The sequence below is a fragment of the Oryctolagus cuniculus genome, chromosome 12 (assembly GCF_051225735.1).
Source record: "Oryctolagus cuniculus isolate XC-2025 breed Fujian yellow rabbit chromosome 12, ASM5122573v1, whole genome shotgun sequence".
NCBI classification, from domain to species: Eukaryota; Metazoa; Chordata; class Mammalia; order Lagomorpha; family Leporidae; genus Oryctolagus; species Oryctolagus cuniculus.
The window spans coordinates 103591712-103604967 of NC_142878.1; the positions used below are offsets into that span (position 1 = coordinate 103591712).

The 13256-nt window shown below is 50.2% G+C and overlaps 1 protein-coding gene across 1 annotated transcript in view; it reads left to right on the forward strand.

Moving 5' to 3' along the window:
- Window positions 1–2585: 2585 nt before the first annotated feature.
- Window positions 2586–13256, forward strand: part of TMC3 (transmembrane channel like 3) — a 43334-nt gene continuing 32663 nt past the window's right edge. The window contains exons 1-4 of the mRNA XM_002721468.5: window positions 2586–2830; window positions 4055–4201; window positions 8154–8229; window positions 12400–12481. Of these exons, the coding sequence (XP_002721514.3) occupies window positions 2742–2830; window positions 4055–4201; window positions 8154–8229; window positions 12400–12481 (394 nt within the window). The 5' untranslated portion in view covers window positions 2586–2741. The remainder of the gene's footprint in view (window positions 2831–4054; window positions 4202–8153; window positions 8230–12399; window positions 12482–13256) is intronic.

The following is a 13256-nucleotide window of genomic DNA, read 5'->3' on the forward strand; positions in this document are numbered from 1 at the left end:
GACTGTTTTCCCAGGCCATAGCAGAGAGCTGGATCAGAAGTAGAGCAGCCGGGACTCGAACCAGCACCCAGATGGGATGCCTGCCCTGCAGGTAGCAGATTTACCTGCTACGCCACAGCACCAGCCTCGACAAATGCAAAATAGAAATAGAAATATAATTAAATATGATTACGCCATTGGTAAACATCTGAAAATGGTAAGAGTTGTTATCATTGAGTGATATTGTTCCATGTTTTAATTGTCCCACTGTTTCTACTTTTTATTCAATGAGTATTCAGATCTTTCATAACACACGTGCTCAGACATCTGCATTTCTTTAAAATCAAGTGAAAAACTGGGATGATGGGTTTCAGTAAAAGTAACATTTACTTCTATTTAATTTTATGAGTTAATTTATGATTAGGAGTCAAAAAATATAGTTAAATATGCTTTGATGAACCATCTTTTTTCACCCATACTGACTGACAAAATTACCTGGGTAAATTGGGGTAAATGATTGGATTTATACATTTTTTAAAGATTTATCTATTTGAAAGGAAGAGTTAGGCAGAGAGAGAGAGAAAGGCAGAGAGACATCTTCCATCTGCTGGTCACTCCCCAAATGACCACGAGAGCCAGAGCTGGGCCAAGGCTAAACCAGGAGCCAAGAGCTTCTTCCAGGGCTCCCACATGGATGCAAGGACCCATACTTGGGCCATCCTCCACTGTTTTCCAGGTACATGAGCAGGGAGCTGAGTGGAAAATGGAGCATCCAGGACTGGAACCAGTGCCCATAGGAGATGTTGGCATCACAGGTGGCCACTTTACCAGTTATGCCATGATGCTGGCCCCACCAATTTGTTTTAACCAGGGCTCCAATAAGGTATGCCAATGTTGTAAGCTGTGGCTTAACTTGCAGTGACACAATGCTGGCCCCAGGATAAAATGTTCAGGAACATCTCAAAATAAGGCAGGGGGCCTTTAAAAAAAAAAAAGCAGGATGACAAAAATCCTTGAAATGTTCAGAAATAGCCATCTCTAAAACATACCAAAAAAAAACAATCACAGCGGGGCTAGCAATGATCCCATTGCAAATGCCATTTGTCCATTTGCTAAGCACACATTCCGTCTAATGTCCTAGGAAATCCATCAGGCCACATTGGCCTCAGACAAATTGGCAGACAAATGAGCTGGTCTCAGAGGCCCCCAGGTCCACCACTGCTGACCGGCGGCCAGCTCTGGCATGCGTGCAGTTTTCTGCTTCATTCCCATATCTGCGCCCGAGCTCTGAACACCTGCCCAGGAGCCCCCGCGCCTCTGCATCCTGGGCTAGGTCTCTTAGGTCTCTGACTGGCCTTGCCTGTTAGGTGAGCAGCAGGAGCTATGTATTTGCTAAGGAACTAACAGAAGAATGAATGAATGAATGAATGAATGAAATCGCCCTGCTCAGCCCCACACCCGGAGCTGCTGATGGATTTCCTCTCTTTTCTCTCGTCTGCTGCCCCCTCCAGTCATGTACTCATCCATTCCTTGTGTCCCTACTGTGTCCTGGGACAGCAAGGGCCGCGTCTGTTTTTGTCCTGCACCTCCCTGCTCGGTTTGCTACAAAGGTGCATTGACCTCGGCGCTGCAACCATGCCGTGGGTTGTGGTCAGTAGCAAGTAGAGGCCTCCTGAGAAGCTGCAGCCAAGTCTAGGGCCTGTGAAGGAGGTGTTTGGCCAAGAAATCACAGGGGAAGCTCAGGACGGGAACCTGCAGGTGACAAGCCAAGCGAGTCCCATCCTGCCTGTGGCTGGGAGCTGCTCATCTTTGCCAAAGAAGCAGGCATAAGCGAGGCAGCCCATCTACTTCCCAGGAGGCAATTTAGTGTCAGGATCTCCTGATTCCAGTCCAGTCTGTCCAGTTCTTATATTCCAACCATGAAGCCCTATGAACCCTCTTATCATCTCCTAGCCTCAGTCTCATAGGGTCATGGTGCCTCTCAGGAAATGTAAAATGTAGCAAAATGATTCCATTGTTATGACTGCGTGCTACAATATTTTAGGTGTGTGTGTCATTATGTGTGCAACCTAGTTTCAAACGGTGTACATAAGGGGAGATGATATAGGCAGAAGTAAAGTAATTGTAGGAAAATGTGAAGGTGAGTGTGGGTGGAGAGCAGACAGCTGTGTGCTCAACATTGCTGTGTCCATCAACATTGCTCAAGCTTAACCTTCGTCAAAATAGAAAAAAGAAAAAGTCAAAAAAAAAAAAAAAAAGCGGCAACAAGTAAGTGTTGTGACTGCACCCCTCCTGATTCTGATGGGTGGACATGGGCAAGAGCCTTCCCAAGCCTCTGAGAGGTAAAAATGCAAAAACTAAGCCTTGCCTCTCTTGCTGCTGCTTTGGTGTTTTGCAAACACTGGTCCCAGTAATACACGCAAAGTTCTGGGCAAACCAAGCACTCTGTCTGAGCGTGGGGGCTTCCCAACAAGACAGGATTATCTAGGCAGGGCCAGCTCATCCCTGGCTCACCTGGCCAAGCCTTAGGCTGTGCAGACTCCAGCCAATCCGTGCAGTGCAGCCACCCTAGTATTACATATGCACGGTCGGCCTCCTGCTTCTCCCCCCACTCCCAGCACCAGCTGCAGGCACAGTTCTGCTCCCGAGACGTAGAGCGCAGAGCAAGCCTGCAGCCCCCGTCCAGAGCCCTCTGCAGGAACAGACCCTCACCTGCCAGCTCCGTGCCCGCCCCCAGGAATCACCGGCGGGAGGTCGGCACCATGATAGCCTCCAAGGCATCCCAGCGCTACAGAAGCGTCCGTCGCAATGCCAGCCAGTGCCATCTCTACCCGGAGTCCCTGCTGCTCAGGTGAGTGGGTCCCAAACACCGGACTTGCAGAGGAGGCAGGTGCATGAGGAAGGGACGCACGGGGCATGGAAGCCAGGAACAAAGTCCTTCTTCCACTTGGTTCTTCTGATTAAACTCAAAACTTGCTCAGGTGAGCTCAGCCGTGCGCAGAGAGCGAAAAGGCGCTCTCTCTACCTGCGGCTTGCTGGGTGGGGACCAGGATGTAAAAGCCTGCTTTCCAACCTGGCTTGACTGATGCCTGCACCCACAGAGAAGATTTCTCTGTTTACTGCATCCATAATGTCAACAGCGAGCAGATAACCATCCATAAGGTGCCAGCCGGCAGAGGCTTCAGACCAGTTAGAAGCGGGTGAGCGGTGTCTGTTAAGCATCTACAAAGGTCTGTGAAAACCTCGGAGAAATCAGAGGTGACTCTCCTTGGAGTGATTAAAACCGATCGGGGTTAGAGATGAACAAATGGCCCTCGGAAAATGCTCTCGCCGCCTCCTGGGAAGTTGGGTTAGAATTAGCATAGAAACCATTACTGGGAATAAATGTTGTGACATCTTGAAAAATTGTCATTATTTCCCTGATATATGCTGCCCGTGGAACTTTGCTTGGCTAATTTCTCGTTCGCAGACATCACTGCCTGCTTTCGCCTCCGTCATGTGGGGCTGAGAATGAATTGCAGTGGAGATCGGAGAAGGATATCTGGTTTTTATTTATTTTGCATGTATTATTTTCATTTACATTTATTATTAAGTTGTTAGATTTATTAATGTTATTTACATGTATTAGATTATTACATTTATTTCCTTTGCATTCAGAGTTGGGGACCAACAGGGACTTCTGTTAAAATTAGCTGATAATTTCAATGAGCCTGAAAAAGCAATGATTTCATTTACCAAAGATGCTTCCCTTCGGGGGTTGCAAATAAGAAACTTGTTGTCTCCTTTTGTGTCTTCTGATTATCTTTCACCTTGAGAAATCATTCTTTTGCACTGACCTACTGAAATAATAGAATCCAATAAATACATTTCAACAGGCTGCTCACATGCCAAATTCTCTCTCTACCTCCACGGATCCCTACACACACACACACACACACACACACACACACACTTTGGATAACCGACCTTGAGGACTTTGAGGCAGGGAGATGCTGAACTTGCGCAGAGAAAGAAATTCTTCTTTGGAAGCAATTCTATTCATCCGATTTCCCCCTTCACGCCCTGTTCCACCCAGCAGCCTGGAGGACAGCTTTAATGTGGATGAAACAGGGGACAGCAGTGATCCGGAGCAAATCTTCCAGAATATACAGTCCCAGAAGGAACTCGTGGCCAACATTCGCTGCAGACCCTGGAGCATGGGACAGAAGCTGAGGGCGCTGAGGTAAGGACTGCAGGAGGGACCGCTGAGCACGGCAAACTTGCAAATACACTTTCCAATAACCCACGCCCCTGTGTCTGTGTTGACCTGGAGGTGTGTGTTGGGGAACGCTTCTGGTCTGCTTCCTTTCCAAATACTAGATTTTTAAAATTTTCTTGTTTATTTATTCAAAATACAGAGAGATAGAGGTCGCCCATCCACTGGCTCACTCCCTATTTGTCTTCAACAGCTAAGGTGGAGCTGGACCAAAGTCAGCAGCCAGAAACTCCATCCGGGTCTCCCATGTGGGTGGCAGGGACCCAAGTACGTGAGCCATCACCTGCCGCCTCTCAGGGTGTGCGTGGAATTGGAAGTGGAGCTAGGACTCAGACCCAGGCAATCTGACATGGGGTGAGGGCATTCCATGTGATATCTTCACAGCTGCCCAAAAGATCTGGCCCCTAAAAAGCTAGATTTTAACACCAGTCCTCAGACTCACTGGAAACAGGAAAATAAGGCAGAATAAAAACAGATGCTCAGTGTAACTGCTTGGCTCCTACTTCCCTCTGCAGGAGAAAACTCTATGCGAAGTCAGGTTCCGCTGGTGCTTAGCACATAATAGAGTCTGCCCATGGAAGAGCTTAGCACTGGAGAGGGAACACAGGTTGCCTGAATCCAACACCACTTTTATCAACCTCTAGCCAGGGGCTATTTGGGTAATTCTATTCATGTTTCTAAACATCTGTGTCTTTCTTCTTCAAGCTGAAGGGATGGTAAGGAACAGCCCAAATCAACAGCAGGTGCAACCTCGGGACACTTTTTTGTTGTTGTTGTTTAGATGTATTTATCTAATTGAAAGAGTTATAGAAAGGGGGCGAGACACAGAGAGGGAGATTGGGATCTTCCACCTGCTGGTTTACTCTTCAAATGGCAGCAACGGCTAGACCTGGGCCAAACCAAAGTCAGGAGCCAGGAGCTTCTTCCAGGTCTCCCGCATGGGTGCAGGAACCCAAGGACTTGGGCCATCTTCTGCTGCTTTCCCAGGCCACAGCAGAGAGCTGGATTGGAAGTGGAGCAGCCAGGACTTGAACCCGCACCCATGTGGGATGCTGGTGTCACAGAGGGTGGTTTAACACACTACACCATGGCGCCAGCCCCCTCAGGGGCTTTAAAACTCAGAAACTCTGATGCCCTCAGACTTAACAGAATCAAACTCTGGGAAAGAACCCAGCACCTGGAACTCGCACTCTGGCTGTTTCTTTTGCATACAGAGATTTGAGGTCCGCAAGCAGCAATTACAGGATTCAGTAGGCTAAACCATGGGCGTGCTTAGCATTGTGTCTGGTGCATAACAGTTGCTCACTTAGAGTGATGGATACTGAATGAGGCCGATGCCGATGCCTGGGCTCACAGCAAAGGAGGTGGCAGGATGTTCATGGGCTGTGCCTCTGAGATCTGGAGCCTAGGGGAGGAGGGACCTGGTCATCGGGCACTCGCTGGTGGACAGAACCATGGTCAGATCTTGCCAAGCAGAAATCCCTTTCTCCCCGTGTCTGCCACCTATTCGTCCTGCATTTCTTTCCCACTGACTCATCCTTTCCTTAGACCTCCAGCCAGGCACTGGGCTTCCCATCTGAGCAGCCCGCCCTCAGAGCCAGCTGCGGCATGGACCTAAGGACAGCCCCAGCCTTCACTCTTGAAAGTTTCCAGTCTCCATCTTCTGCCTCCCATCTGTCATCACTTCCAGTTGTATGAGTAAGGAGAGCATTACGCCCATCTGTCAGATGAGAAGACTGATACTCAGATACATTAAGAGAGTAACTCAGGCTACCCACAGCTTGAAACCTAGGCTCTCTGACCCCTAGCCCAGTGTGCTTTTGTATCAGAACAGAGGGGTTTTGTTGTTTGTTTGTTTGTTTGTTTTACCAAAGTCATCATCAAGGCAATTTATCAAAAAAAAAACCACAAAATGGTACGTGATCCAGCATAAGTTTTAAGTCATTCGAAAATGGCATGGGGTCATGGTTCTCTGAATCACAGGTCAGGCCTTTTGAACCTCGTGGGCAGAGCAGGGGGAAGGATACTTTTTTTGCCAAAGCCCTTGGGAGGCAGAAAGCAAACCCGGCCCCCTGCCACGCTGCTGGGCCACACCACCGGCCAGGCCATGGAGAGGGCAGAGCTCTCAGCGTGCGGCTCACCTCTGAGCACCCGCATGTGTCACCCTCGTCGCACACACAGCCCCCCGTCACCTTGAGAACCTACTGGAGCGACGCTTCACTGATTGCACCTGCTGAGGTCCGTCCCGGCACCTCTGGGGAGAGTGCAGAAAGCACTGGACTCTGACCGCTGAGGATTGACGGAGCCTCACCCCGCACAGAGACCCCGCGTCTCTGGAAAGACGTAGCACGCACCTGCTTCCCCGCAGGGAGGCACACTGTCAGTCCTGGTAGGTCCGCCCCTCCCTGCCACCCACCAGAACACGCCTCTGCCCTAGCCCTTGTCATTCACATTGTCTCTTGGGGTCTCCTTCATCCAGATATCGTCTTTGTGCACGGCAGCAGCTCTATTCGTTCAATGCACCTCTGAGTTCCACCACGTTTGACCCAAAATAGGTGTTTGGAAAATATTTGCAAGAAAAACAAAGCAGAGATAAATCAAGCGAATTCTTATCTGACTTTGATAGGCCTTTAGTTTTCGGATGCTTGTAGTGTCTGAAAAATACACCACAACGTGATAGCCGTGGTCCAGGGTAAGATGCCACCTCTCACTCTTACCTGCGCTTCCGGTTCTGACCAGAGTGAGACCAGGGCATCGGCTGGGCTGTGGAGAGGAGTTCAACAGCAGGCACTCTGGTTAGGTCTTATTTTGAAGAGGTCACTTGTTCCTAGAAAGGACTCCAACCCAGTGGGTGTAACTGGCAGGTCACTTGGGATGGATGCACCGTGCAGAACAACCAAACAAGGAAATGTGTTGAACCAGCAAATCGGCTGACTGGGAAGAGCTAAGTTCTTAAACACGGACTACTGCGGCCAAGAGAGGGCGCCCGCCCTTGCATCAGGAGGGTCTCTGCAGCACGGTGGGTGTGGCTAGGTGACATTTGTCTCTGAGGGCCAGATGGTCACTAACACTTATTTTCTAACTCTGTTGCTCATTTGGGTGTTGATTTCAGCACCCATCCCAGTGATTCCCATCCATTCAAGGGGAACTGTTAGGTCAACTCACACAAGGCAGGGATCGGCTAGTGTGTCAAGAGTATTCTGGGCTGAATCAGGCTGCTCACGACATCACCCATTTCTCAAAGGGTATTATCCGAGGTCTGATTCACTTCCCAAGAACTGACTACAGACAAAGATTACTAAGTGAGGCAGCTGGATTTCCAAGGCCAGTGGTTCCCAGTGAATCAGGAAGGGAGACCAGCTGTGGGATGGGCATCGTGGCACAGCTGGGCAAGCCCCTGCCTGTGATGCCAGCATCCTGTATCAGAGCGCTGGTTCCAGGCCTGGCTGCTCTGCTTCCAATCCAGTTGCTGCCAATGTAGACGGGAGGGCAGCAAACGACGGTGCAAGTGCTTGGGCCCCTGCACCCACGTGGGAGACCTGGGTGGAGTTTCAGGCTCCCAGCTTTGGTCTGGCCCAGCCCTGGCTGTTGCAGCCATCTGGCAAGTGCACCAATAGATGAAAGATCTCTCTCTCTCTATCCCTCTCTCCCTCTCTCCCTCTCTCCCTCTCTTTCAAACAAATGAATCTTTAAAAAAGAAAAGAACATCTGCTGGAACTAATTCTAGTATGATTTCATCATTTCTAGACTAATTGATCCATTTAAATGTTAAAGAAAAAAAGTTCATTAAAAATCCGGAAACGAAGCGACAGCATCTTGCTACATTGTTTGGTCAGGGACTCCCGTTGCCTTTGCACACATTCTGAGAAAATGACAGCTCCACAACTCTGCCTTCTCCCCCACACTTCTCTCCTCTCAGGCGAGCCAAGGAGATCGTGCTGAAGTTTGAAGGGAGGCTGACCAGGACCCGAGGCTACCAAGCAGCAGGTGCAGAGGTAAAAAGCCCGAACGCCCCTCGCTGGGATCCCCAGGCTGTTGCGTTTGCCAATGCACTTGCTGTGAGACTTGGGCTGTGAGCATGGGGCATCAGCAGCTGGAGAGTGTGAATTTCCCAGAGCCTGGATTTCAGCCCCAGGCTTCTAACTGTGATCAGAACCTGATAAGCCTCCTGCCCAGGAGAGGGATGTCTTCCTGGGGAGAACGGTCTAACCTCTTCCCTCACTTCGCCCTGTTCATACATTGTTCGTGGAAAGTGGGATTCAGGCCCCCTCTGTGTAAGCTGTATTTTCTCCACACCTGCATGCAGTTGTGGGCGTGTTCCAATGCCCTCTTCACAACACAACTCCAAGGTGTGCGTGGGGGGTGGAGGGGAGGTTCATTTTCCCGGCTACTGAAAGCCAAAGTTGACTTGGAACTGATCTGTCTATAAGGGCATTCAGTAAGTGCTCAGACAGCAAAGGAAAAAAAAAAGAAAAAAACACTTTCCCTTCTCCACTTCCTGGGCTCTGTGCTCTTGCGTATCAGCACAGGGACTCCACTGTCCAAAAACGTCTGTCTTCTTTTCTCACTGACACTCGCTGTGTTTTTAATGATGCATCAGATAAATGAACAGCGTTTAGTTCATCACCTGTCTGCTGGTGATGATTTAAATGGCTCCCGGGTTTTCATCGTTATCGGCAGTACTCCCGTAAAGAACACCTGCCCACAGCTACTTTGCCCTGTCTTGTAATTCCTTGAAGGCTAAATGTCAGAGCTCTGATCACTGCAAAAAAAAAACCAAAACAAAACAAAAAAACAAACAAACAAAAAACACATGGCCCAAAGTCTTTCGTGACTCCTGATGTATTTTTTACAATTATTTCTCAAAATCCTTCATTTATGTTGTCATCCACAGTTAAAGAACTTATTGGCCTCCCAATATCTGCCCCAATGTTGAATATTATATTTTTTCAGGTTTGGAATTTTAACAAAAAAAAAAAGATTTCTTTATGTGTTTGAAAGGCAAAGTGACAGAGAAACACAGAGAGATAAAGACATTCCCCAAATGCCCACGACAGCCAGCGCTGGGCCGGGCCAAAGCCAGGAGCTGGAGCTTCTTCTGGGTTTCCCAATGTGGGTGTCAGAGGCCCCAGCACTTGGGCCATCATCTGTTGCTTTTCCCAGGCCCTTAGCAGGGAGCTGGACCAGAAGTGGAGCAGCTGGGACTCAAACCAACAGCCAGATGGGATACCAGCATTGCAGGCAGTGGCTTTACTTACCATGCTACAGCGCCGACCCAAGGCCAACATTTAAAAAGTAGTATCAGGCCCTTCACTTGGGTTCAGACAGCGTGTAACATTAAACAGGGGCTGGCATTGTGGCATAATGTATGAAACCACCATTCATGATACAGGCATCCCATATGGGAGCCAGTTCGAGTCCCGGCTATTCCATTTCCCACCCAGCCCCCTGCTAATGTGCCTGAGAAAGCAGCAGAAAACAGCCCAGGTGCTTGCATACCTGTACCCACGTGGGAGATGCAGATGAAGCTCCTGGCTTTGGCCTGGCCTAGCCCTGGCCTTTGCGGCCATCAGGGGAGTGAACCAGCGGATGGAAAACCTCTCCATGTCTTTTCCCCCCTCTCTCTCTCTAACTCTATATTTCAAATAAATAAAATAAATCCTAGGAAAAACCATCGGAAGCAATGCGAAGGTCTTAGGTCTTTTACTAACAGTAAACTCAGTGTGGATTACAGATCTAACTCGATGCTGAGCTCACTATGCCACACCAGCCCCCGTGTTTGGCTCCTAGACTCTCCCAGTTCTGACATCCCGTGTCTTTCATTTCCCACGTGACACCGACAAGAGATTTCATGCCGGCACCACGGCTCACTAGGCTAATCCTCCGCCTTGCGGCGCCGGCACACCGGGTTCTAGTCCTGGTCGGGGCGCTGGATTCTGTCCCGGATGCCCCTCTTCCAGGCCAGCTCTCTGCTGTGGCCCGGGAGTGCAGTGGAGGATGGCCCAAGTGCTTGGGCCCTGCACCCCATGGGAGACCAGGAGAAGCACCTGGCTCCTGGCTTCGGATCAGCGCAGTACGCTGGCCGCGGTGGCCATTGGAGGGTGAACCAACCGCAAAAGGAACCCTTTCTCTCTGTCTCTCTCTCTCACTGTCCACTCTGCCTGTAAAAAAAAAAAAAAAAAAAAAAAAAAAAAAAAAAAAAGAGAGAGAGAGAGCGAGCGATTTCACCCTTCTGAGAGCTGTCGTGGTGTGATTTTTCACGAACACTTGCTCTGCACAGGACTAAAAGCACCTGCGTTTGATGGAATAGATGCTGGTGGCCTCTTAAAGGGTCCCTCTTCGGTCCACTCAACTCTGCTCAGGAGCCAGAAAGAGCAAACCGCTCACTCCACCCCTTGCTAATGGCAGTAATAATAATAGCTCCCATTACAGGTAGAACTAAATCCAGACGTCTCCCATGGCCTGCCTGATCTGGCCATTGCCTACCTATTGGGTTTCATTGACCCAAGTACAAGCTCCCCAGCTAGATGGCCCTTGACCTTGCTTAAGTCACTTCTCCCCCAGAGCTAAAGGCCTGTCACTCACCATGGCATTGATGTCTGTGTCCCTGTGTCCCTTCGACTCAAAAGCAAACTACTCCAGCTGGTGCTTTTTATGCCTTCTTCACCCTCTGCAGGCCCAAGGAAACACAGCCTAGGCACCTGACACTCACCGTGAATAATTGCACCTTTTATAAACCACTTATAAACCTTTCCAAAGACAACAAAAGGGAGTAAAGGGAGTAATTCTTTTTTCTTTCTCTTCTTCTTCTCTCTCTCTCTCTTTTTTTTTTTTTTTTTTTTTTGAGAGGCAGAGTCACAGAGACAGGGAGACACAGAGAGAAAGAGATCTTCCATCCACTGGTTCACTCCCCAAATGGCCACAAAGGCCATGGCTGAGCCAGGCCATAGCCAGGAGCCAGGAGCTTCTTCTAGGTCTCCCACGTGGGTGCAGGGGTCCAGGTAGTTGGTCCATCTTCTGCTGCTTTCCCAGGTGCATTAGCAGAGAGCCGTATTGGAAGTGGAGCAGCCGGGACTCCAACGGGCACCCATATGGGATGCTGGTGTCGCAGGCAGCAGCTTTACCTGCTGCACCACAGTGCTGGCTCCTCCAATGGTTTCTAACCCCAAACCTTCGCAAGGGGTGTCTGAGCCCCGGCCTGTGGACAGCACTGGGCATGAAGGACCTCACAGCCTTGGTCTTTCTCTCAGTGGCTAGGAGATAAGCCAGGTGATGCAAAGGTAAGGCCAGGTGGGATGCGATCAGCATTGCTCAGAGTTTACAGAGCGAATCTGTTTCTGACTACGGAGACTCTGTGACGTGGGAGAGGTTGTGTTTGCATATCAGCTGTTAGCACAGATGAACACTCCCAACTTCTGATAAAATGCAGATTGTCATTTATAAGCAGCTGTCTGGCCCTAGCAGCCACGCCCAGGAGGCGCCTTAGGGTGCAGAATTCGGTGTTGCCTTTGTTACCCGTCCTCCTGCAGTGCTTCTGACCCAAGCCCAGCTTGCTCATGTGCTAAAATGCACACCTGTCGATTTTTCTCTCTCTTTCTTGGAAAGCAGAGCCCGTGTCAGCATGTCATTTGCTTTACTCTCTACTCTCCTTCAAGAAAAAAAAAAATTTGTGTTGACCTCTTGGCCATTGCGTCTTTCATCCTCAAGACAAGATGCGTTTCCAGGCTTATCCCTGGCAGCCTTGGCCAGGAGTGAGGCTGAGGAACCAGCCGTGCTGCAGGGTGCAAGGGGCACAGCAGTGTGGGGCTCGAATCAGGGGAGGCTCTGGGTCCTCAGTGAGGGACGTGAGTTGTAGCCACCTGGGAAGTGGGCTGGACCGGTAGCTACCATGGTCTATGATGGGGACACGTGGGAGTATTTTGACTTCATTCCTGAAATATTTCCACTGTTCTTAGTTCCTGCATCAGGAACGGTATGAGCAAGGCAACCTTCCATGTCCCCCAGTGCAGATACTGGCGTTCGAGCCTAAGGCAGGCGACCACTCTCCTGGTCAGGGCAAGGGGGCCACTTTACCCCAGGGCTTCCGTCATCAGTGGTACCAGCAGGTGACTGCAGTCCCCAGTGGCATCCTCAATCCTCTAATCCTGCTGCCTCCTCCCTCCCAGCTCTGGAAGAAATGTGCTCGCCTCGCCTGTAACTTCCTGGTCATCTTCATTCCCTGGGAAATGAGGATAAAGAAAATCGAGAGTAAGTACTTGCACCTGGGGCAGGGCGGGAGGGCGGGCGTGCGGGACCTGTGGCACCGCAATCCACAGCCCCAGATGCACCTGGCGGGTCCTGGCCCTCACACTGAGTGCTGGGTGCTCTGGCATGGCTGGGGCTGCCCAGACTCCCGGGAGACACGGGATGGGAGGCACGGGTCTGTCCCACCCCCTCCCAGGATGGTAACAGTCTCTGCGTGGCTTCCCAAGGCGGCTCTGATGGTCTCTCCCGGTACATTCCCCCTCCAGCTCATTCAACACAAACCCCAAAGCATCAAGTGAGAAATAAGGAGGAAAAAAAAGTCACATGGGGGTATTGCAACAAGCAAATATGAAAGACTGCATTTTCAGAGTTTTTTTTTAACTTATTTGATAGGCAGAGTTAGAGAGAGAGACACAGAGAAAGGTCTTCCTTCCATTGGTTCACTCCCCAAATGTCCACTACAGCCGGCGCTGCACCAATCCGAAGCCAGGAGCCAGGTGCTTCCTCCTGGTCTCCCATGGGGTGCAGGGCCCAAGCACTTGGGCCATCCTCCACTGCACTCCCGGGCCACAGCAGAGAGCTGGCCTGGAAGAGGGGCAACCGGCACAGAATTCGGCGCCCCGACCAGGACTAGAACCCGGGGTGCCGACATCGCAGGCGGAGGATTAGCTTAGTGAGCTGCGGCACCCGCCAGGCCAAAATGTTAAACTGCATCGTAAAAGCTACGACCCGAACAGGATTGTGCTGAAATTGGCTGACAATTCAAAGGTAAAAGCAA